The sequence below is a fragment of the Oncorhynchus clarkii genome, chromosome 6, assembly GCF_045791955.1.
Source record: "Oncorhynchus clarkii lewisi isolate Uvic-CL-2024 chromosome 6, UVic_Ocla_1.0, whole genome shotgun sequence".
Taxonomy (NCBI): domain Eukaryota; kingdom Metazoa; phylum Chordata; class Actinopteri; order Salmoniformes; family Salmonidae; genus Oncorhynchus; species Oncorhynchus clarkii.
Genome location: NC_092152.1, coordinates 28462272 through 28488018, shown reverse-complemented (window position 1 = coordinate 28488018; position 25747 = coordinate 28462272). Strand labels below are relative to the sequence as shown.

The 25747-nt window shown below is 41.4% G+C and overlaps 1 protein-coding gene across 2 annotated transcripts; it reads left to right on the top strand.

The window, feature by feature from the left end:
• LOC139410914 (inositol polyphosphate-5-phosphatase A-like) lies at positions 1–24765 on the top strand. 2 transcript variants are annotated; one of them, XM_071156575.1, is made up of 16 exons: positions 1–707; positions 8456–8497; positions 8847–8947; positions 9265–9352; positions 16152–16215; positions 16835–16938; positions 17184–17236; positions 19632–19751; positions 19954–20038; positions 20182–20277; positions 20375–20449; positions 20703–20776; positions 20861–20972; positions 21089–21157; positions 21289–21346; positions 22120–24765. In XM_071156575.1, exons 1-15 carry the CDS (start codon positions 648–650, stop codon positions 21328–21330), a joined length of 1185 nt encoding a protein of 394 aa, XP_071012676.1. In that variant the 5' UTR covers positions 1–647; the 3' UTR covers positions 21331–21346; positions 22120–24765. The 2 variants fall into 2 exon arrangements, with proteins under 2 accessions (XP_071012676.1, XP_071012675.1); XM_071156574.1 differs by having other exon boundaries at positions 22116–24765.
• The last annotated feature ends 982 nt before the right edge of the window (positions 24766–25747 follow it).

Here is a 25747-nt window from a genome sequence, read left to right as displayed (position 1 = left end):
ACAGACGTGGGCTATAATTAGAAGGTATAACATCTAGTTGGCTACACTAGCCATAGCTTGTATATAAACGCTACTAGCCTATATATTTCGGTGTTTGGATGTTTTTAGGTCTGGATTAGGCGTCTGTGGTTTTTCATAGTAAAAGGTAGGCTTATTTGTCAAATATAAATACCAGTATAAAAGAAACTGAGCGCCGTGGGAGGAGCTCCGGAGTTCATGACACAACATTGACAACAAGCTCTGGTCGCGCGGGGCAGGACGAACTGTTCTGGCGCAAGCAGCACATGCACCGTTCCAGGTTTAAATCGGTTAAGAACCTAGTCCAGTTATCATGAAGAGATATACAAATCCTTTCCTGCCTGCTCTGCCATTTCTTAGCACACATGGGAGATAACTCCTTCCCAAGGATACAGAATCAAGACAGCGAACGACACCAGCCATCAACAAAAAGCGGGCAAGAGAAGAGCAGAAATAAATGATCAGGATTAATTAATTATACAACCGACTCCTTAAAGGCAGATTCTAGCGACCTATACAATACACCACCATAATCAGTAAACTGTTTGTAGCTAACACACGTACAACATTTTACCATCGCGTGTACAAGAGTTCTTCCTGCAGACTATTTCTGGAATTCGATCGTAATCATGGAAACGTACACTGACGTTCTACTTGTCACCGCAAATGTTGGGTCATTATTCGACAATGTAAGTATTAACACCATTTCACCTAACGATATCCTATTTTAAGTCACGTTGAATGGTGATTCAAAATGTCCAAGTGGAACAGCGAGATTCCTATGTAAGCAGTTACTACACCTGCCAGAGAACACCAGAACCGTTGCAAGACCAAACTCTACTTACTACCTGTAACATTGTAGTTAACTACATTCGAATAGATAGAGACCAGTTCAACTCCCACAGGCTGGCATCGGGCACGCAATCCAATATTTAATTAGATTATTATAGACCCTATAAAATATTATTATTATTTTTTTACATTAAGCTACTTCTTTAGACTATTAAATGTAATCATGACAACCATGATTTCTGTAGCCTAAATGCTTTCTTCTCAAACTTTGAAGTAAATTGTTTAATGTTATTGTGGCTTCTGACGACACATTGTTTTCACTTCGATGGGCCTATACAACTGAAAGTCCTCTGTCTATAGTTATACTCACCCCGTATTTATCGTGAGCTGTTGCGGCATGATTTTTGATGCGCGTGCGTGTTCTCACATCATATTGACAGATTCGCGGAGAGAATCTATCTACCTATCAAGCAACAACGGGTCCCAGTTCAAATCAAACAGGAAATTGATGGCGTGCATCAACAACACGTTTGAAGTTATTGCCGCGAAAGTGCAGTGCGCAACTTTTTATCATTCACTGAGCTCCCGCTCGGCTACTGCAGAAACAAGTGATTTGACATAATTTGTAGCCTAGGCTACATTGTTGGCAATTTGATGTGTATGCCTATATTGTTTCAATACTGTGGGCCTAACACCTGTTATTAGTTACTACGGGTTAACAACATATATCAATACAATGCTGGTACCACAGTAGGCCTTGCTACATAAGTATTTTACACATGATGACTGAAATAGGCCATGCTCATGGTCAGCATGGAATTGTCCATATTTGGGTGTAATTTTAAATAGGCTGCACAATAAAAACTCACATTATGCACAGTAGCCTAAAGCAGGGTTTCCCAAACTCAGTCCTGGGGCTGGCCCGCTTGTTTACATGGTCGGACAGGGTTCCAGTGTAGATTAAATTACAGCAGAGCCAGCACAAGATATGGCTTGGAAAATGTACCTCAATCCATGGATCAGAAATGCGTTGTACTCAGAATTGTCCCATGATTCCAGTTGAAGATTAAACAACTGGTAGTTTTTCCAGGAAACTGGCCTTTTGGTCCTCATGCTAGGTAGCAGAAGCCACAGCAGGCATTTTGGAATGCATTTGTCATCCCTGGATTGGGATACGTTTTCCGAGCTACATCTCGCGCCTGCTCCATGGTGTGTTAATCTACACAGGAAGGCTTGTTGGATCTGCTGGCTACCTAAAGCAATTACCTCATGGCCCTAGACAACATTGTGCATTTACTTATTTCATTTCATTCCGAGGAAGTCCTTGTCTGGCTGTGAGGCTGAAACGTTGGCACAAAATACAAGTCAGCTTGTTTTCTTTTAACTAATTGCCATTTTCCATGAAATCTGGTCAAATATTTGAAGAGGCAAGTATTGTGAGTTGAGATCATGGAGACGGTTGCCTTGATATAGTAATTTGTGTATGTGGTAATAACAGGACGAAATCAATAACATATGAGTAGACCTACTTTAAGTGGTTGTGATGTGATGAGAAATGCAAACACCAGTGCATTAGTTTTGTACTGTGGTGTCTGGGAAATCGGGGCTTAGCTGTCATTGTGACTGAGGGGGAGGGGGGTTACACCAATGGAAATTTGGCTCAGGACCATGTTTCCGGTTGCCCTATCTGGCCCAGTTGAAAACATGTCAGATCCCATTGTGGGTTCAAGAGATCTGTAAACAGATGATTATCTTCCCAGGGGTTTCTTCATGATTTTCTTATATGGCCGCCTAATACGTTTAAACAAACCCTTCCGAACATGGAGAAAAGGTTATGCCTCACATTTTATGGCCTTTAGTCTCACCAGAAACTAGTAATCTTGTAGGCATATTTACACAAGAAAGATGGAAATCCAGGTTTTTTATTAAAAGGCTATACTTCAAGATAAAATCAAATCTAATTTTATTGGTCAGATGTTATTGTGGGTGTAGCGAAATGCTTGTGCTTCTAGTTATGACAGTGCAGCAATATCTAACAAGTAATGTCTAACAACTTCACAACATATACCCAATACACACACATCTAAGTAAGGAATTGAATTAAGAATATATAAATATATAGACCAGCAATGTCAGAGTGACATAGACCAATATACAGTAGAATAGTATAGAATACAGTATATACAGTTTAAGTCTGAAGTTTACATACACTTAGGTTGGAGTCATTAAAACTAGTTTTTCAACCACTCCACAAATGTCTTGTTAACAAACTATAGTTTTGGCAAGTCGGTTAGGACATCTACTTTGTGCATGACACAAGTCATTTTTCCAACAATTTTTTCTGACAGATTATTTCACTTATAATTCACTGTATCACAATTCCAGTGAGTCAGAAGTTTACATACACTAAGTTGACTGTGCCTTTTAAACAGCTTGGAAAATGTCAGAAAATGATGTCATGGCTTTAGAAGCTTCTGATAGGCTAATTGATATAATTTGAGTCAATTGGAGGTGTACCTGTGGATGTATTTCAAGGCCTGCCTTCAAACTCAGTGCCTCTTTGCTTGACATCATGGGAAAATCAAAAGAAATCAGCCAATACCTCAGAAAACAAATCGTAGACCTCCACCAGTCTGGTTCATCCTTGGGAGCAATTTCCAAATGCCTGAATGTACCACTTTCATCTGTACAAACAATAGTACAAAAGGATAAACACCATGAGACCACGCAGCCGCCATACCGCTCAGGAAGGAGACGTGGTGTGTCTCCTAGAGATGAACGTGCTTTGGTGCGAAAAGTGCAAATCAATCCCAGAACAACAGCAAAGGACATTGTGAAGATGCTGGAGGAAACGGGTACAAACGTATCTATATCCACAGTAAAACGAGTCCAATATCGGCATAACCTGAAAGGCCGCTCAGCAAGGAAGAAGCCACTGCTCCAAAACCGCCATAAAAAAGCCAGACTATGGTTTGCAACTGCACATGGGGACAAAGATCGTACTTTTTGGAGAATTGTCCTCTGGTCTGATGAAACAAAAATAGAACTGTTTGGCCATAATGACCATCGTTATGTTTGGAGGAAAAAGGGGGAGGCTTGCAAGCCGAAGAACACCATCCCAACTGTGAAGCACGGGGGTGGCAGCATCATGTTATGGGGGTGCTTTGCTGCAGGAGGATGGTGCACTTCACAAAATAGATGGCATCATGAGGAAGGAAAATTATGTGGATATATTGAAGCAACATCTCAAGACGTCAGCCAGGAAGTTAAAGCTTGGTCGCAAATGGGTCTTCCAAATGGACAATGACCCAAAGCATTCTTCCAAAGTTGTGGCAAAATGGCTTGAGGCAGCCTACAAACCTGACTCAGTTACACCAGCTCTGTCAGGAGGAAGGGGCCAAAATTCACCCAACTTATTGTGGGAAGCTTTTGGAAGGCTACCAAAACGTTTGACCCAAGTTAATCAATTTAAAGGCAATGCTACCAAATGCTAATTGAGTGTAAGTAAACTTCTGACCCACTAGGAATGTGATGAAAGAAATAAAATCTGAAATATATCATTCTCTCTGCTATTATTCTGACATTTGACATTCTTAAAATAAATTGGTGATCCTAACTGACTTAAGACAGGGAATTTCTACTAGGATTAAATATCAGGAACTGTGAAAAACTGAGTTTAAATGTATTTGGCTAAGGTGTATGTAAACTTCAGAATTCAACTGTACATATGTGATGAGTAATGCAAAATATGTAAACATTATTGAAGTGACTGGTGTTCCATTTATTAAAGTGGCCAATGATTTCAAGTCTGTGCATATAGGCTGCAGCCTCTCTGTGCTAGTGATGGCTATTTAACAGTCTAATGGCCTTGAGATAGAAGCTGTTTTTCAGTCTCTGTCCCAGCTTTGATGCACCTGTACTGACCTCTCCTTCTGGATGATAGCGGGGTGAACAGGCAGTGGCTCGAGTGGTTGTTGTCCCTGAGGATCTTTTTGGCCTTCCTGTGACATCGGGTGGTTTAGGAGTCCTGGAAGGCAGGTAGTTTGCGTTGTGCAGACCGCACCACCTTCTTGTGGGCGGTAAAGTTGCGTACCAGGCAGTGGTACAGCCCAACAGAATGCTCTCAATTGTGTATCTGTAAAAGTTAGTGAGGGTTTTAGATGACAATCCAAATTTCTTCAGCTTTCTTCACCACACTGTCTGTGTTGGTGGACCATTTCAGTTTGTCAGTGATGTGTACGCCAAGGAACTTAAAACTTTCCACCTACTCCACTGCTGTCTTGTGGATGGGGGATGCTCCCTCTGCTGTTTCCTGAAGTCCACGATCATCTCCTTTGTTTTGTTGAAGTTGAGTGAGCGGTTATTTTTCTGGCACCACACTCCCAGAGCCCTCACCTCCTTCCTGTAAGCTGTATCATCATTGTTGGTAATCAAGCCTACTACTGTTGTGTCGTCTGCAAACTTGATGATTGAGTTGGAGGTGTCCTTGGCCACGCAGTCATGGGTGAACGGGGAGTACAGGAGGGGTCTGAGTATGCACCCTTATGGGGCCCCAGTGTTGAGGATCAGCGAACTGAAGGTGTTATTTCCTACCTTTACCACCTGGGGGATGGCCCGTCAGGAAGTCCAGAACCCAATTGCACAGGGCGGGGTTCAGACCCAGGGCCTCCAGCTTAATGATGGGCTTGGAGGGTACTATGGTGTTGAATGCTGAGGTCACAAAAAGGTCACCAGGCCATTAAATTTAAGGAAATTTACTTGTCAAGGAGAGAACAGTGCAAATCACCTCTAGGTTTAGAAATGTTAGGCCTACTTTTCTTTAGAGGTTATGATGGAACAGAGTTGTTCCACATTTTGTTACATTACAACCTTATTCTAAAATTGATGAAATTCATGTTTACTCATCAATCTACACACAATACCCCATAATGACAAAGTGAAAATAGTTTTTTAGAAATTGTATCAAATGTATTAAAAAATAAAAAGCAGATACCTTATTTACATAACTATTCAGACCCTTTGCTTTGAGACTCAAAATTGAGCTCAGGTGGAACCTGTTTCCGTTGTTCATCCTTGAGATGTTTCTACAACTTGATTGGAGTCCACCTTTGGTAAATTCAATTGATTGGAAATGATTTGGAAAGTCACACACCTGTCTATATAAGGTCCCACAATTGACAGTGCATGTCTAAGAAAAAAGCCATGAGGTCGAAGGAATTGTGAGTAGAGCTCCGAGACAGGATTGTGTGTAGGCACTAAGCAATCAGGGGAGAAGGGCCTGGGTCAGGGAGGTGATTCTCTGGTCTGATGAAACCAAGATTGAACTCTTTGGCCTGAATGCCAAGTCACGTCTGGAGGAATCCTGGGATCATCCCTACAGTGATGAATGGTGGTGGCAGCATCATGCTGTGGGGATGTTTTTCAGTGGCAGGGACTGGGAGACCAGTCAGTCGAGGGAAAGATTAATGGAGAAAACTACAGAGATCCTTGATGAAACCCTGCTCCAGAGCGCTCAGGACCTCAGACTGGGGTGAAGGTTCACCTTCCTACAGGACAATGACCCTAAGCACACAGCCAAGACAACGCTGGAGTGGCTTCAGGACAAGTCTCTGGTGTTTCAACAAAGTACTGAGAAAAGGGTCTGAATACTTATGTAAATGTGATATTTACGTTTTTTATTTTGAAGAAATCAACAGTTTTTGCTCTGTCGTTGTGGGGTATTGTGTGTAATTTGATGAGGGAATAAGGCTGTAACATAAGAAATTGTGGAAAAGTCAAGGGGTCTGAATACTTTCCGAATGCACTGTATGAAATGTTTCAGTCTCAGTTCCAGACTTGTGCTATTAAACATGCCCACATTACCCCTGGCAACAAACATCACCTGTGGTGCAGTATAAAGTTAAGGTCCAAATTGTTACAGGCTTTGGTTTTTCCATGTATTTTTTGAGGTTGGACTTTGGCACGTACTGTAGGGGGCACCGATTGTTGTCACCTCTTTAGTACGCATGTGTTATACCTGTGCCATGTCGTTAGTGGGAAGGTGACTCACCTGTGCTGGACCAGGTGCTATTTAAGAGTGGCTGGCCGGTGCTCCGGTTGTCTTGAGAGATGTGGAGGGTCAACACCTTTAGTTGGCGCTCCCTATTTCAGTTCTAGAAAAACATACATTTTGCAGATTTGTTCATGGTTGGTGTCTTTTAGGTTCCAGTTGTTGTGGCTAGTCAACTTTCAGTGGACACCCCCATGAGTGTCTTTCAGAACCCCGCCTAAAACCCCTGCTCTTTTGTTTTGGTTGTTGTTCAGTTACTTTTTGTTAGTTCCCACTTTATGTTTGAGCAACATTTTTCTTCTTGTTTGGGAACGTAACAATAGCAATGGAAATAATATAATTACCAATAATAGTCATCAATGTTAGATCGACATATTTATCTTGGTGTTCTCTACCTTTTTAAAGAGCATTGTGTAAATTAATTTGGGTTGCCATGTGGTTTGGATCAGCATAAGGAAACAGCAGGTTGCTAAGTTTCACTTTCTTTGGCAAACACTTTCTCTTGCTTGGAAAGGACTTCAGATGGACTTACAAGGGTGCCTTAGGATGGAGTTACCCAAAGCAACTTTCACGCAACTTTGTCTGCTTGCACCCTAAGAAACTGAAAGGAATGGCACTGTAATTCAATATTTCAGACACTAAGCCCTTCAATAAAAACCTTTGCAAATAAAATGGCATCTCAGCATCTGTTTTAGGCCTAATCATGCTTTTTTATGGATAAGATTAATTGGGAAAAGACGGTACAGGACACATGCAGTTGGGTTTCTTCAGTCAGACACCTGTATTATGGATGAGCTGCTCTCCCGTCAGGCCATGGTGCCTGGGCAGCCGGGCATGGTGGGCAGCAGCAGTCATTTGGCCATGCAAATGCACTATGCAAAGTCACTGCTGTGTTGCTACAGCTCTGGCAGATTGGCCTGCATCCGGCTGGCCCTGGAGAATACAGCACAGTCTGTATTCTGGCCGGGCACTGGGGGAAACACAAACACACACTGTACTCTGGATACTTAGTAGCTCACAGAGGTTCCCTGGAAATATTTAGATGAAGAACAGACATTAAACAAAATGGAAGGATACATGTTAATTCAATCTCACATTGTTACAGTGTATACATCAACAGGCAGGCTTGCTAATAATGTTACAGTTTAGAGTCTGATTCTTTATGCCACTTATGTAATAAACATATTACAACCGTTCCAGAGGGACATTTGTTTTTTAATTGCATAGGTTAAGCGTTTAACATATAATTGTACCTGTTGGTGTGTGGGTGTTTATCTGTGTAAATCTTACTGTATATCCCAACAAAACATTTGACAAGACTGTTATGTTGTGCTTATTCGCCTGCCTACCTCATGCATGTTTTAGATCTTCCACTGTCAAGTGCTAATATATAATTAAACATGGCCTTTGGTCAGTGTATAGGAAAGGTGCCTGGCAGGGTTGATTGGTAAACCTGGGTTGACAAGATAGCACCCTAGGATCTCATTTAAACCATTCTGTTTATGCCCTTTGTTTTCAATATCTCAACTGTTCGGTTATTATTTTTGGTAGAAACCATGTGTGAACTGATTTTTTTTTTCTTTCTTCAACCCACAGGTGGGTGAGATTGAGAGTGACTGGCTTCGAGAATTATTTGGGGTGAGTTTGGGATCCCTCTCAGGTGTCCACTATGGATTATCACATTTTTACTGTTGACATGCAAACACCTTAAGCCATCCTCTCATGTTGAGACTGAACCATGAACCCTCCTGGATGGCGGACTTATAAATCGATTAGATACTGTCTCCGTTCCCAAAGAGGTGAAGAAGACACATTCCACTATTTAGCCAACACATTACGCATAGTCAAATTCCAAAGTTGTATGTCATCTTAAGAAATAACATTTGCTTGACATTAGAATTCAGTAGGATGCCGCACATTTGACCACCATTATGGCACATGGTTGTGGTAGTTTAATGGCTTGCCTGATGTCTATGTCTTGTCACAGACTGTCCAGAGTCACAAACCACGCTTCATCGCCCTGCACTTCCAGGAGGTTGGAGGCAAGGACTACATGGTCAATATGGGCCATGCGGAGAACTTCTTCTGGTAAGACATCACTGTGCCAAACTCTCAATGGGACACTTTCAAAAGTATCCACAAATGCTGCCCAGACTCCTTACAGTTTTATGACCAACAGATACAGTATAACTTCATGATTCATCTGGCAGGTAATGTGGTAGAAGGGTTTTTAGCTGTGGTCATGAAATCTGTGTCAAAGACTGTATAATGTTATCATAACCTCAGGACATCAACTGCCATTATCTATATAAGAGAGGGTCCAAATACAAGTGTACAGTGTTAGAGACAGTTACTTCAGTGTTTCAGGCTTTCAGTTGTTCAGTTGATCCTCTTCTGGGCTTTAGGAACATTGAATCCAGTGAGGAGATGAGGGACTTTGACAGGGTCTGCATCTATGTGGACAACCACTTTAAGAACGTGGACAGCTTCACGGTGAGTACTACAGGACTGCACTGGTCAACTGACAGAAGTTGAATTGAAAGACTCTATAACCACCATGTCTGGTTACACTAGCTCAGTCAATAACATCGATATAGTGGATGTTGATGTACAGGAGGCTTAGGTAAAGCAATAACATGTTGTGAAAGCCCTTACGAGGGTTATCATTGGTGTCTTTGCCTTTAGAATACCTAGTGTATCGCCTACAGCAGGGATTCACAAACTTTTTTGCATAGGCGACCCCTTTTATGATAGCAAATTCATCAGGGACCCCCTCATAATATCAGAACTCCTACTTTAGAGTGCGATTAAAAGTATAATTTCTTGCAGTTTTACTATGATTTCCGCAGTGCATGATTGAACTAATCAAGTTTCGGGCCTTAGGAAATATTAAAGCTCCCGCAATTGGCATCAGAGAGAACATTTATAAGTGCATTAATATTTTGAGATCTGGCCATGGATCCTGCAGTACCTCCGCAGACCCCACTTTTTTTTAGACAGCAATATATCTCTGTGACCACAAGGTGGGGCCCTGCTCCACACTAGAGCTTTATTGATGGCCAGGGCTTCTCATCAATGCTATGTTGGGTATTTTTAGACTGAGAAACAGGGATTCTTTGGTAAATATAGCATAATAGAACATTACACATACATGGTACTGTACATACACATGATACATTTACATGTTCTGCTTTCCAATGCAAAATGCTATGTTCAGGAGGACATCCATTCTGTACAAGTTATGGTCTAATGCTTTTTGGTTTTATTGAAATAATATGACATTTAAGTATACCCAATACAATGTGTTTAACATGACCATAGGGTGAGGCTTTAAATTATTGTTTCATCACAAAGACAGGGTAGCAAACATTTTGGCCTGACAAAGTGCATGTATCCATGTTGTGACACACTTTTCTCAATAGTACAGTACAAAGGAGGACCAAACTCCTACAACATGAATGAAGTGCATGGTGGACCCTAACCCACTGGACAGTTCAGATGTATCATTGACTTAGGAGATCATAGTATATTTGACCGTTGGAACTAGGGTGATATTAGTTTGACCTCAGTGTGAATGTCACAGGGCAAGACTTTAGGTTACGTGCTGAGTTTGTTTCACCTGTGAAAGGACACTTGTATCCTCCCATGTAGTTAATTACAACATGACAATGTGTGAGGGGTATCTCAGAGAGTATAATGTACAGTACACTCTGAAAGTTATAAAGTATGAGTACGGACAGAGGTGATGTGTTTAAAGGCTGGTTTATACACTTGCTCTTGGCTCTCCGCTAGTCTTATATCCTCATCTATCCTCTGGCCCCCCAACTCTCTCTTTATGTGACTACAATATATACGGCTGTGTGTCTGTGCAGCGCTAAACTATCATTATAGAGTTGTCAGGAGGCTGTCTGGGTCCTGGACAGTGTCTCAATCTCCACACCTGTCCAGACCAGCTCCATCTTCAGCCTCCCCTCTAATGGCCTCTGTACCTGGAATAAAGACTGTTTCCAGTGTTGCTTGTTCTGAGCCACCTTAGTTCTAAATGAGCCATGTCATATCGAGCCTGGTTCATAAATGGGCTGGTCAACACAACACACAGGTCTAGTTGTTGCTTAAATCCAATCTTGGGAGGGTCCATCCCCATCATGTGCAGAGTTTCACAGGATTAAACCCACCCAAGCTAGACCCCAACACTGGAGCCATGACAGTGGGGTCAATGGATCTGTCTACACTCGGAGGTGTGTGAAGTGGAGGGGAAAGTCAATGTCCAGGTGCGGGGAGACAGGCCAAAGTCAATAAATGTAACTCTAGATTAAAACTATTGATCCCAGCCCATTTGTAAACAATAAATAAGGGCTGAGGGGAGTGGCGGACATCTGGGACTATGTTTCCCCTGTGCTTGGTTGTCTGTGCCCCCCCCACCTGCCCTAAGAGGGCTGCAGCCCCCAATGCCACATTCTCATTTCGCCTGTGCCACCAGCATTGATTTTCAATTTGTTTCCCCTCGGCTGTGGATCAGCAGCTCCCTGGTCAGAGGGAGGGGGGGTCTATGTTCAGAGGGGCTGTGAGGAGGGGGGCAGTCATGCATGCATTGCCTGTATAAATGGTGTTTTGATAAAAAAATCACTTGTAAGTCAATCGTTTTTTATTAAACTGTGCACAAACCTGATTGATGAAGATGGGTCCTTGGCAGAGTATGTGGAGGAGAACCTTTCTGTGTGTGTTTTAAAAAAAAAAGGCACAGCAGACTTCTACAGTCATACAATTGTTTTACAGTTTTAAGAATATCCCCCCAAAATGTAATTGCTATTGATAATATCACTATATAGACATTAGACAATGTTTATTAGTTGGTAAACACACAAACCTGCCTACCATGTTTTCTTTCAAACCAATGCATTCGATTTGATTTAATAACTGCTATAACTCAGGTTAGCGATTCAGCTGAAGTCAGCCGATGTTAGATTTAACTTGCAAAACCGTCACTTTAGTCCGAACCTCCTCTAACCCCCGTCCCCTCCTTCTCCAACTTGGACAGGTCTGTCCCTAATCGTTGGTCACCCTGACTGGTCGTAATAGGGACAGCTCCATCCCATTAAATGAGGATCGCTCTGGCTGTGAAGATGAATGGTATCTTCAGGGAGCGATCTCTCATGCCGGAGGGGTATAGAGCGGCCCGTCACACCTAGGGTTGCACGTTTTGGGGAATATTTAGAGGTGGAAACTTTCTGTGGGAATATATGGGAAATATATGCAAATTAATATTAATACGATTTTTTTGCATTGGATATATTTACCATATCATATGGAGACAGAAACATAAACCTTTTACCTCATCATAAGTAGACATAATTGCAAATTATTGAATCCTTCCAATATAAATAAAACAAAACAATTTAGTTACGAATTGGACTTTAATGAAATGAGTTGACTATTCACACGGGATGATTTCCCTGAACAAAACAAAAAGGGAATATTGAATGATCTCCAATGATCCATCGCATCTCCCAAAAGTGTTTTCAAAATACATCTGTAAAATGATAGTCTAGAAACTAAAGCTTTGGTTGTCTTCCTCTCAGGCTTCCATGTCTTCTCCCTGGACTTCCTCAATGTCCACCTCTTGAACATCAGACTCTGAGGCCTCATCTTCACTGTCACTTTCCAACCTTGTTGAGGATGGCTCGTTGTCAGGCTCAAAAAGCCTCAAATTTGCACAGAGGGCCACCAATTTTTCAATCCTTGCATTGGTCAGCCTGTTGCGTGCTTTGTTGTGTGTGTGTTCCCAAACAAGGACCAGTTGAGCTCTGAGGCGGCTGATGTTAGTAGGATTTGGAGGATGATGGAGGAATCAGGGGAAAGAGCCTCAGATCCACAAAGTCCCTTCCACCAGGTGGCTGATGAGAAATGTTGGCACGACTGCCATATTGCATCTCAATCCCAAAGCCCTTGCTTGGAAGTGTACTTCGCCAGACTGCCAAGAACCTTGCCCTCATCCAGGCCAAGGAGGCGAGACACGGTAGTGATGACACCATAGGCCATGTTGATCTCTGCACCAGACAGGATACTCTTGCCAGCATACTTGGGGTCCAACATGTACGCTGTGGCGTGTATTGGCTTCAGGCAGAAGTCTTCATGCTTTTTGTTGTTTCAGAACTGCAGTTCTCTGCTTGGAGTAACAGTGAAGTGGGCAGGGCAGTATGGATTTCTTCTCTTACATCTGCAAGCGGAGTCTGAACATCAGACAGGATGGCATTGTCTCCCTCAATCCGTCCAATGGCTACTGCTGTAGGTTTCAGGGTGCTTGCCACCCTCTCCCAAAATACAACATCCAGGAGGATCCTCTTGATGAGGCTGTCCATATCGGCAGACTGTGATATGACCACTTCTTGGAGATACTCCTTCCCCTCCAGGAGACTGTCAAACATGATGACAACACCACCCCAACGGGTGTTGCTGGGCAGCTTCAATGTGGTGCTCTTATTCTTCTCACTTTGCTTGGTGAGGTAGATTGCCGCTATAACTTAATGACCCTTTGCATACCTAACAATTTCCCTGGCTCTCTTGTAGAGTGTGTCCATTGTTTTCAGTGCTATGATGTCCTTGAGGAGCAGATTCAATGCATGAGCAGCACAGCCAATGGGTGTGATGTGAGGGTAGGACTCCTCCACTTTAGACCAAGCAGCCTTCATGTTCGCTGCATTGTCTGTTACCAGTGCAAATACCTTCTGTGGTCCAAGGTCATTCATGACTGCCTTCAGCTCATCTGCAATGTAGAGACCGGTGTGTCTGTTGTCCCTTGTGTCTGTGCTCTTGTAGAATACTGGTTGAGGGGTGCAGATGATTTAGTTAATTATTCCTTGCCCACGAACATTTGATCACCAATCAGAGATGATTGCAATACAGTCTGCTTTCTCTATGGTTTGCTTGACCTTCACTTGAACTTTGTTGAACTCTGCATCCAGCAAATAGGTATAAGTATATCTGGTTGGAAGGGGTGTATGCTGGGCAAAGAACATTCAGAAATCTCTTCCAATACACATTTCCTGTGAGCATCAGAGGTGAACCAGTTGCATACACAGCTTGAGCAAGACATTCATCAGCATTTCTCTGACTACGTTCCTCCATTGAGCCAAAAAATCTTCTGATTCCAGGAGGATCATGAGCTGATGCTATCGATAAGGTGTTTGATTCATGATTTTCACCTCAAATACAAGTAGAGGGACTTTTGTCAGAGGTTGCTTGTTCTGAGCACTGAGGTAACTTTATGCACTTGGCTAGATAATTCTGCATCTTTGTTGCATTCTTCACATATGATTTGGCACAGTATTTGCAAATGTACACAGCTTTTCCTTCTACATTAGCTGCAGTGAAATGTTTCCACACATCAGATAGTGCCGTGGCATTTTCCTGTAAAGATTAGGGGAAAACATTGTAAAAAAAAAAAAAAAAAAATCCAATTCCATGTGCAGATATATAGTTAAGCAGCTAGATTAAACAACTCCTTTGTAATATAAGTGTTTTAAAATGAAACATGGCAACAGTTGAACTAACACTCCTCAGTTAGCAGGCTCAATCAAGCTAAAATACACATGGTAGCAAAAACTAACTAGCAGAAATTGTTAACAATTTAGAAATGATTTAAACACACTTTGCTGTAGGCTACTATTTACTAGTTGACAAAAAATATATTCACCCCACCCAATATTGTAATCAAAACTTAACAGAAAGCATGTAGTCCTTGGCTCACAGTGTAGTAGTGTGCAAGATCTTGAGAATCATCTGCACATGTGATGATTCAATTCCATTGAATTGGGGATAGTTTAACCAAAATATGCCACAAGACCTAGAATTGCCTTATGTGTATCCCACAAAACGTTTTTGTTAAATTTAAGCAAAATTCCCCAAATTCCAAGGCTTAACTTCCCATGGAAAATTTCCGAGAAAATTCCTGAAATTTACCGGAAAGTTTCCGACACTTAGCAACCCTAATCACGCCCGAGACCCTTTGGGTGCCGCCAAATTTTTCTTCGGCCCGCAGCCGGCACGGCAGCCCTACTGCTTAATACATTTTCAATTGTTTTCATTTTCTGTCTTTATTGAACTCAGAAGGCATGATTATTCAGAGCAGGCAGTTAGTACATAAAAATTGGTCACATCGGGATGATTGGGTGCTAAAGTGTGTGTGTGTGTGGTGGGTGCACGTTTGATTGTGTACTGTGTACATGTTATTGCAGTAAAGCTATGTGTTTCTGTGGACATGAGTGAGTTGAGCATAATATAATTGCTTGAAAGAGGGAAAGTTTGAGATACTGGGTGGGTGTGTGGCTGTGTGTGAAAGGAGACTAGAACTACTGAAGATGATAATGATGTAAATATTATGGAATCAGATCATGTTGCATGATACTCCTTGATGAATCAGAAACTAAGTTGTTTCTTTAAGTCATTATGACCGAAGGTTTCCAGTGAAGCCTAAATGTGCTATATCGGACCAGCATGCCCAAGAATGTCGCATGAGCATGTTGCAGTTAGTCAAGCTGTTTCGCAAGAATTGATGACGTTGATATTTTAAACCGAAACAAACTTTGAGGGAAGTCTGTGCAAGGTACAGTTGAAGTTGGAAGTTTACAACCACTCCACTAATTTCTTGTTATTAACAAACTATAGTTTTGGCAAGTCGTTTAGGACATCTACTTTGTGCATGACACAAGTAATTTTTCCAACAATTGTTTACAGACAGATTATTTCACTTATATTTCACTATATCACAATTCCAGTGGGTCAGAAGTTTACATACACCAAGTTGACTGCCTTTAAACAGCTTGGAAAATTCCAGAAAATGATGTCATTTCTTTAGAAGCTTCTGATAGGCTAACTGACATCATTTGAGTCAATTGGAGGTGTACCTGTGGATGTATTTCAAGGCCTACCTTCAAACTCAGTGCATCTTTGCTTGACATCATGGGAAAATCAAAAGAAATCAGCCAAGACCTCAGAAAAAAAATTGTAGACCTCCATAAGTCTGGTTCATCCTTGGGAGCAATTTCCAAATACCATGTTCATCTGTACAAACAATAGTACAAAAGGATAAACACAATGAGACCATGCAGCCGCCATACCGCTCAGGAAGGAGACACGTTGTGTCTAGAGATGACTTCAACTGTATTTCTGGGAGAATGCAATATTGGAACATGAGAGAACTTGATAAATTCTCTATACTTTATCATCACTGCAGCAAACTGACATTCTCAGCAATTGTTTAAAGGAGCTTGTATTGTATTCCTTGTCCTTACAGGCCCTGGGAAGCATGTACTTCATCCACAAGTCATTGAAAAACATCTACCAATATGATTTTAATGGTAAGAACAGTACAATCATATCTATATCAAGTCACTATTGACTTTGAATAACAAAAGATGAATGACATTTTGTTATCACTTTATGATTTATCACTTCCATTCGGGCCCTGCACGTGGCGATAATTTCAGAACATCTGTATCAGTCCTGGTGTGCAAACTTGGCCCTTTGTAAATGTATCATTATAGAGTTTGGCACAAAACAGTTTAGGAGGTAAGAGCAATTTGGTATGTCACTCTGGAGATTCCTATCTGTGTATTTTGATAACAAGTCTGAACATCTTTTAAACACTGCAGTGTGATGGCCACCTCTTCTGGCTAAACATATCAGGGAATCTCAATTGAAAATGGGATGTGTTATTTTCTTGTTGCATAGTCCAGTCACGTTAGGCATGACAAATATCTTAAGAAAAGGCTTATGGAAAAGCCATAAAAATCCCAGGCCTGCCATGTTCTGTGTCGCCAGTCAGATTGGTGCACAGCGACCAAACAATGCCTAATGGCCTTATTATAGATCCTCTGGTCACGTATGCTGCTGTGATCAGCTTAACATCACTTTATTGATTGGTGTTTGCATGTTTTCTCACTCTTTTACCCTTCCTACCTCTCTTCCCCTTCACAGTTAAAGATTTTAAAGCAGTGTCTGGACAAAACAAGTATGTGGGATCCCTGGATGGGGTAACCACAATGGAGAAAGAAAGATTCCCGAAGAATTTCTGGCCCGATGTGAGTGTGTGTAGGGTGGGGTGGGGTGGGATGTTCAGGGTGACCCAGGAGGTGTTGGAACAAATATGTGAGTAGGGGATAAAGGGGTCTATCTGACAGGGATATGAGACAAATTGTATGGAATAATCAATAATTACCAGCATGGCCCTCCAATTAGTTAGCTAAATGGTGGTACAGTATTTGGTGAACATTTAACATACAAAACATTCATCTGTATACATTTTTGTTTGTGATGTGTTTTGCAGTTCAAATGGTCTAGGAAGGGCTTCATGAGGACCCGGTGGATCATTCACAACCAGTACGTACTCTAGTCTAGTGGTTCCCAAACGGTGGGTCGGGTTGACATTTTTTTGTGCATAGAATTTATATATATGACATTTTTTACATAATGTTCAGAATGGAAAAATGCTTTCCTTGTGAACTTAAATGACTTAAACCAAATAGAAAGTATGTAAAAAAGATAAAGGACCTATATACAGTGCATTCACAAAATATTCAGACCCCTTGACTTTTTCCACATTTTGTTACATTACAGCCTTATTCTGAAATGGATTAAATCAAATCATCCTCATCAGTCTACACACAATACCCAATAATGACAAAGAGAAAACAGGTTTTTAGAAATTTAGCTAATTTATTACAAATAAAAAAACAGAAAAAACAAATGTACATAAGTATTCAGACCCTTTGCTATGAGACTTGAAATTGAGCTCAGGTGCATCCTGTTTACATTGATCATCCTTGAGATGTTTCTACAACTTGATTGGAGTCTACCTGTGGTAAATTGAATTGATTGGACATGATTTGTAAAGGCACACCACTGTCTATATAAGGTCCCACATTTTACAATGCATGTCAGAGAAAAAACTAAGCAAAGAGGTCGACGGAATTGTCAATAGAGACAGGATTGTGTCGAGCCACAGATCTGGGGAAGGGTACCAAAAAATGTCTGCAGCATTGAAGGTCCCCAAGAACACAGTGGCCTCCATCATTCTTAAATGAGATAAGTATAGAATCACCAATACTCTTCCTATAGTTAGCTTCCTGGACAAACGGAGCAATTGGGGGAGAAGGGCCTTGGTCAGGGATTTCCTCTCTGGAGATGGGAGAACCTTACAGAAGGACAATGATCTCTGCAGCACTCCACCAATTAGGCGTTTGTAGTAGAGTGGCCAGACCGAAGCCACTCCTCAGTAAAAGGCATATGACAGTGTGCTTGGAGTTTGCCAAAGGGCACCTAAAGGCTCTCAGACCATGAGATACAAGATTCTCTAGTCTGATGATTGCCAAGTGTCACGTCCAGAGGAAACCTGTGAAGCATGGTGCATTTTTCAGCAGCAGGAACTGGGAGACTAGTCAGGATTGAGGGAAAGATGAACGGAGCAAAGTACAGAGAGATCCTTGATGAAAACATGCTCCAGAGCACTCAAGACCTCAGACTGGGGTGAAGGTTCACCTTCCAACAAGACAACAACCCTAAGTACATAGCCAAGACAACACAGAAGTGGCTTCGGGACAGGGTTCTGAATGTCCTTGAGTGGCCCATCCAGAGCCTGGTCTTGAACCTGATCAAACATCTCTGGAGAGACCTGAAAATAGCTGTGCAGCGATGTTCCCCATCCAACCTGACAGAACTTGAGAGGATCTGCAACCAAGAACTTGAGAAATGTTCTTCAACGAAGTACTGAGTAAAGGGTCTGAATACTTATTTAAATGTGATATTTCAATTTTTTTAATGGGGTATTGTGTGTAAATGATGAGGGGAAACAACTATTTTATCAATTTTAAAATAAGGCTGTAATGTAACAAAATATGGAAAAAGTCAAGGGGTTTGAATACTTTCCGAATGCAGTGTATTTAAAAAATAATAGCCTATAATCTTTGAGAACTTACATCAACAAAATAAAAGCTAGACAATCAGGCCCCCATTGATTTTGTTTTAATGCTTAAGCATAAGTACACAGCATTAGCCATGGCAAAATGTGTAGAATTTCAGGAAAGTCGTTGTAAAACTGCACAATTTTCTCCTCAAACAAGATGATATTCATTATTTTATTTTTTGTCTGTGTATGTTTTTTCACCGCTCAACCCTCACGGTAAGTCACGACTCAAAAGAAGCCTCAATTGATGGGTCACGAAGCGAAAAGTTTGGGAACCCCTGCTCTAGTCTACTGACCTACTGCTCTACTCTTCTCGACTCTACGTACTCTACTGTCTACTGTCACAGCTCATTAATAGATAGAGAGCCGGCTGTCATCCCGTTACTCAATGAATGCAGTGGTTAAAGCTGAAGCTCAGCAAACACCCTCTGTTTCCTCTGCACAATAGTTACTGCTTACTCTCCTGTGTCACTACCACCAGTTCTTAGACAAAAGGAGTCTATGGGCAGAGTGCTACAAGGTCACCCTGTGAGTCAACATAGCCCGCCTGTTGGATGCACATTCATTGTTTTCAGGTGGCAGCAGCAGAAAAGGAGTGAATGCTCGGCACAGAAGACTAATGTGTTTGTTTGTGGACTAGCATTACCTCAAGTGCCCTCACTAATAACTAAACTCTTCATAACTGGCATCACTGAACAGCACACACACAGACACGCTTCTAAATCAAATAGGAGGACAAATATCTTCCCAATGCTTCATTTTTTCATAGATATGTCTGCCAATTCTCATTTTGTGTGTGTGTGCTCTCTGCAGGGGTCTGGACCTAGTCAACGTACACCTTTTCCATGATGCCTCCAACCTCATTGCCTGTAATGCCAGTCCCTCCATCTACTCAGCCAACCGCCAGAAGGCCCTCAGATATGTCATCAATAGGTTAGCCTGCCCATTCTCAGCTTTGAAGAACAACTCAAGTGCACCTACTTGAGAGATATACTGTAAGCCCACTTGGGAATCTAGATAAAGAAAATAGTTGGTTTGCAAGTGTATGTAGATCTGCGTTTACAATCATTTTAAAATAGAGGACTCAATTTATAGGCTTAAACATTTGACTCATACCCGTGTCATTTCCTTCCAGGATATCAGAGACCAGCTACACTCCACTCCCCTTCTTCCTGTTTGGGGATTTCAACTTCCGCCTGGACACCCTTAGCCTGGTCCAGGTATTATATGACACACTTCCTCAAGAATTTAATTAGAATCAGAAAATCAGGAAACCTTACTAATGGTCAGCTGACTGTTGACTTAAAAAAAAAAAACTAACTGTGTGTGGTGTGTTTGTGTGTGGTGTTTGTGTGTGTTCTAGAACTTGTCCACTTCAGCAGAGGTGCAGACAGTGAAGAAGGACAGCAGTAATGAGGTGGAGAAAATAATCTGTGAGGAAAAGGACAATGACCACAAGGTGAGCCTCCCCATCCATCCACGTCTTCCATCCTACTGCCTCCTTGTTGTTATTCAGATTCAGACGTTTACTGTATCCCCAATTCCTTAATCTCAAGATTCTTCTCCATATTGAGACCAAGTTGTTTGCCTACCTGCACCAGGCAGTGTTCAGAGAGGACAACGGCAGAGCGGTGAGAACATTATCTACTGTACACATCAACTCATTTACACCCCACCCATATTAATATCATGATCTACTGCTCACTGACTTGACAACAATCATAACTAAGCGAAGGAGCCAGGGACTGAACACCTCCGTCTGCAATTGGATGCTGGACTTCCTGACGGGAAATTGAATTTTCACATTATGCATATGTTTATGGTTTGCAGATTACTACATGTTTTGGGTCCTCCAGTAATTGTTAATCCTTCTATATCGCTCAGATTTTGAAATATGACAAGGAGATTGCAGCCTTTCAAGATGTCATTGCCGAGGAAGAAATCCTGTTTCCACCCAGGTAAGCCTCAACCCTGACAGCCCTGTTACTATTACTGTCACTATTACTACTACCTGAAGATGCCATGTTGTCTGTCTCTGTCAGTTACCCCTACAGTGAAGACTACACTAAACCCACCCAGTACATGAACACTCGCTGCCCCTCCTGGTGCGACCGTATCCTCATGTCTCACACTGCCCAAGACATCATCCACAGGGTGAGTAAGCTGGCAACGCTCTGCCATCCACGCTTACTGACTAGTTGATTCATTTATTTATTTACCATGGAGGCACTTTCTGTAGGCCTATTAAAAAAAAATGTGTTTCATTTCAGAGGGATGAGGGAGAGAGCAGTGTGGTTTACAACATACTGGGCCCTAATGTCTGCATGGGCGACCACAAAGTAACCTTTATACATACATACATACATACATTCATACATACATAAAAATGTAACATGTCTGCTCTTGAAAATGGCCCTTGATAAACAGGACTTAACTGATGAACCATTGTGTATTCTTCCTTTTTCCCCAGCCTGTTTTCTTGTCCTTTGCACTGAAGACAAATGGCCATTGACAAGGATCCCTCTGTGGTAAGAGTATATGTGCTAGTGAGTGTGTAGTGTATGTTCTGTAGGTTTACAGGATTATATCCAGGGGGTCTCTGAAATAGCGATCACAGGCCGTAATCTTGTCCAGCTCCCGGGCCTTATTCTCCAGAGAGCCATAGACCAGGCTGGCCCAGTGGAGTGCTGTTGGGATATGAACTAAGATGAAGTGCCTCTGTGGACAAACTGCATCCTTTGTACATAATGTAGCTGGGCCATCTATGTCTATAGAATCCTCTCCACTGTTGCTGTGTGTGGCTACACTAAGCCCAATGTGGGTCCTCTTTTCATTCATTACCAGACAGATTGCCGCCCAGAGAGACATTCATTGTGCAGGGCAGTGTATTGGCATTTTTACGGCTGTGATTTTGTTTTGCTGCCATTTCTATGACTTTTTATGTGATGGTTTTCCCCTTAAAGAGGATTCCTCTTCAGAAGGTTCTAACAGTGATAAAAGCCATGGTTCAGAAGGACTTACGGCTGTCAATTAGCTTTTCAATGAGGGGACAGCATACCAAAGCATATAATATGTGATTCTCTGGTCTGCCATGGCTATCCTGGTTCCGTCTATGAATCCAGCAGGATTTCACCCAATTTGGACTTGTATCTTCTTTTGTTTTTTAGGAACTCCTTTAGCAATCCGATATCATTAATTTACACATTGAAACAATTTCTAGATGATTTCTAGATGTTGCTGTATGTTTTCCCTGTGTTTATGGTAAAGAGAGTATTATACTTTCTCCCATTATCTAAGCCAGTGTCTATCCAACATTGGTCATCACCATCACACACTCCCACTCCGCTATCTGTACCAGAGGATAAACAGAGCAGCTCCTACCAAGTCACGGCACCCAGCCTCTCACCGAAGTGCATGCAATTCAGTCAGTTTTCACCCAACCAAGTCTCTCATTCTATTCTCCTCTCACTCCAAGTTATTGATTGCCATGACTTGGGTGACATCATCACAGATTTGATCATCAGCATTATGGATTTTTTTGACAGACAATTTGCCTTGTCCTGTGCTTGGCCATACGTCTCGCCATCCATACCACAAAATGTACACCGGGACAGGGTATTTTCTGGGAGTCCTCTCTTCAGTGATGGATCGTTGGAATAGGATTGCTGGATGGAATAGGACCAACGTAAAGACAATCGACTATGTGACCGTGGGACTGCTGATGTTTAGGCCATGGTCTTGTCAGGGAGGGACCAGCTCTCACCCAATGGGAGGAAGGAGACATGTGAGGACACACACATATACACACTCTGGCACTCTGCCAAGTAAATACCCTGACTTCAGCTGGTTAAATGGTTTTAAAGTGTCAAGGGTTTATAATTAAGTATTGACCTTCATTCCTTCTGACATCCCTGAATGGAATATGCATGCATGCTTTTCATTTGTATGTTAGTAGTCTTTTATTTTACTTATTTATTGTCTGACTGTTTTAACTGTTTACCATCAACATAAATAAGCATGCTAAAAGCAAACACTCACAAACACATTAAACAAAAGCTGCTACTGTATTTCAATGCACCGTCAGCATGTTTGTCAGAATAGAGCAGTAGTGTACATTTCTCTGTGCATTATTATGTTGTGCAGTCTTTTGTTGGAAACATACATTTTACCAGTATGTACATACTATCCCAGCTCATCCTTGGAACAGTGAACTCCAACAAAACGCTCCATTTGCCCCCTAATGCCACGCTGAGGTCATTTTTCCTAACCTACTATCTCAATGGTGTTATAAACTCAGCTTAAATCAATAAAATGATGTAAAAGACCAGTGGGCCAGATTCAGGCTGGGAGCCCATAAGGTCAGTATGAAATGTGGAAATGTGCCTTCCTTTCCCATCAGACCTCTGCCTTGGATTCCCTCAGCCTCTAAAGTCTAACATCTACATGCTGCTGAATACTGATGATCACAGCTCTGCCTGCCTGCTACCACACTCTGCTGGGTATACTCTCTGGTGGCTTGTACGTTGACATATTATGGGGTGGGCCTATGTAATGTACAACCATATGGTTCAACTGTAAGGTTAGTCTACTCTATCGGACATCAGAGCAGACATGGGTGGCTAAATGTTGTGTCAGCTTCTGTGAATATTCAATTAAATGGAAATGTTCCACATTCAGACAATATCAGCACATAAAGACACCAAGCTTGCTAGATCAGTCACTGATAGGAGTTGATTTTGCCACTCCCTTATAAGGACATCACGATTTATGTAGTCTATTTTAATTAATGATGCGTATTGCCGGTGGTACAGTAGGTAGTTACATTCTTGTTACCATGAAGTGCTTTATTCCACAAACTATGACTGGGTCCTTTAAAGTAGCTCCTAAGAGATTCATAAATATGTTTTCATTTGTTTTTAGAGAATTGAAGAGTGTGCTAATAGGGATTTCTCTTGTTCAGGGGACCTGACACAATGTTATTCTGTTTTTAATAATGCATCCATTGTTTTACAAGGCAGCATCTTCTGGACTGTTTCAGTTACTGTGATCAGTTTGACTGTTTTACCAAACAATAACTTGTTTATCCTCCCACTCTTTAATTTGAATGTGGATGTGTCTGGAATGGATGTTTGATACCACCTTCACACACACGCACATCCATGCACATCCATACACACGTTCACGCAGGCGAAGTTTGAACAATTTGAAGCTTGACACCTACTTATTATTTTGGTTGCAGTTATTTTATTGAGTATATCTATTGTACTATGTTTTATGTTTATTTGTGCTGTAGCAACCTCTTCAGATCTTTGTTCATTGTCCACTTTCTGTTTTGTATGAAATGGTGGCTAGTTTGCATCATTTTGCTTTGATAAGGACTATTTCAAAGACTTTAAAAATATAATCATGGATTTCTTATTGATTAATAGTTGTATCAAATATTCAGAATGCACTTAAATGTTCAATGCCTATTAATGAAGTTATTCAAATGTTGTACTCTTATTTTAAGGTAGAAAATGCATAATTTGTCATCAATCTTCCTCTGTAGTATGTGTTGATTGACTGACACTCAATCTGCTGTGAAGTAATTATAGACTGATATGACAAGGATTCATTAGTTCAAATGTATAGATAGATTATCCTTGTAATCTGGACCCTGTCAAATGTCCTTAATTAGTTTACAATCAATAATGTATGGGTCTGCGTGGAAAGTGCAAGGCCCACTCAATAATAATATACTTATACTAGTTGATTCATGGGATTGTCAACATATTGTAATGCCCTCCAGAGATTGCTCTTGGTTTAGAGTTCAACATGAGGCCAGTAGTATTGTTAGATGGAGTGGACCAATGCCGTTTGTCAAATTTTCTGGTTGAACACAAAAAAAAACACTACATTCATGTAATGCTTCCAGTTTTGTAAATAAATGTTGACCACTGCAATTACATTACCGTATTATTCTCCCTTAATGAGATTCTACCCGCTGGACACACTGGTTGAATCAACTCTGTTTCTACGTCATTTCAATGAAATTATGTTAAACCAACGTGTAATATATGTTGAATTCACTTCTGCGCCCAGTGGGTACCTTGTAAAACCAATGTCATTGTTATTGCTGCTAGCTTGATTCTTCTCAGCTGGCATTCTACTTGCACCTCTCGCAGGGTCATGCAAGTGTTTTTCTTTGGGTAGCTAACTATGATCGCTATTTGTCTTTCTCTTTCTGTTACACCAGTAGTGGCATGCCCTGCATGACACAAACATTTCTATGTGATTTCAGATTAAGTTCTTAAGGAACTGCTTCACTCCGATGTTTACAGCCAGAACTGGATGCACCTGAAATGTAACATACAATACCATAGTTGACACATCACACAAGTTCACCTTTAAGTTAGAAAACAAATTGGTCTGCATATTGATAGGACTTTGTGTGAAATATACTGTATCTTCAGTGCAAAGGCAAAAGCATCAGCAGAAACAGTACAGTCTGCAGTGAGCAGCTGAAATCTATAATGCTCACCAAAAACAATGGAAATGGCCTTTCCTTGCTTGGATGATAAAAATCTCTATGAATTTGCATGTCTCATTTCTAAACCGCTTCTGCATTTATCACAGAACTGGGCTACTCTTAAATAGACTGCATGTAAGTAAAGTGTGAATCAAATTGGTGCAATATCCACTGATGTGATCAGCTGATGCCACCACTCTCGGGTTTCTCTTTTGAACTGCTTTCGCTTGATATAAAAGTCAAAGTGAAAAAGTAGATTTCTAAGTTGACCAGTTCTACACATGCTTCCTTGATGCACACATGCACTGGTGTTTCTTGCTGCCATTGCCATTACTAGTGTAACTAGCTTTTACTATTTCTGCTTGCTGTTTTCTGATATCCAATTACCCTTCCAGCCTTCAACTGTCTGGGTTCTGTTTCT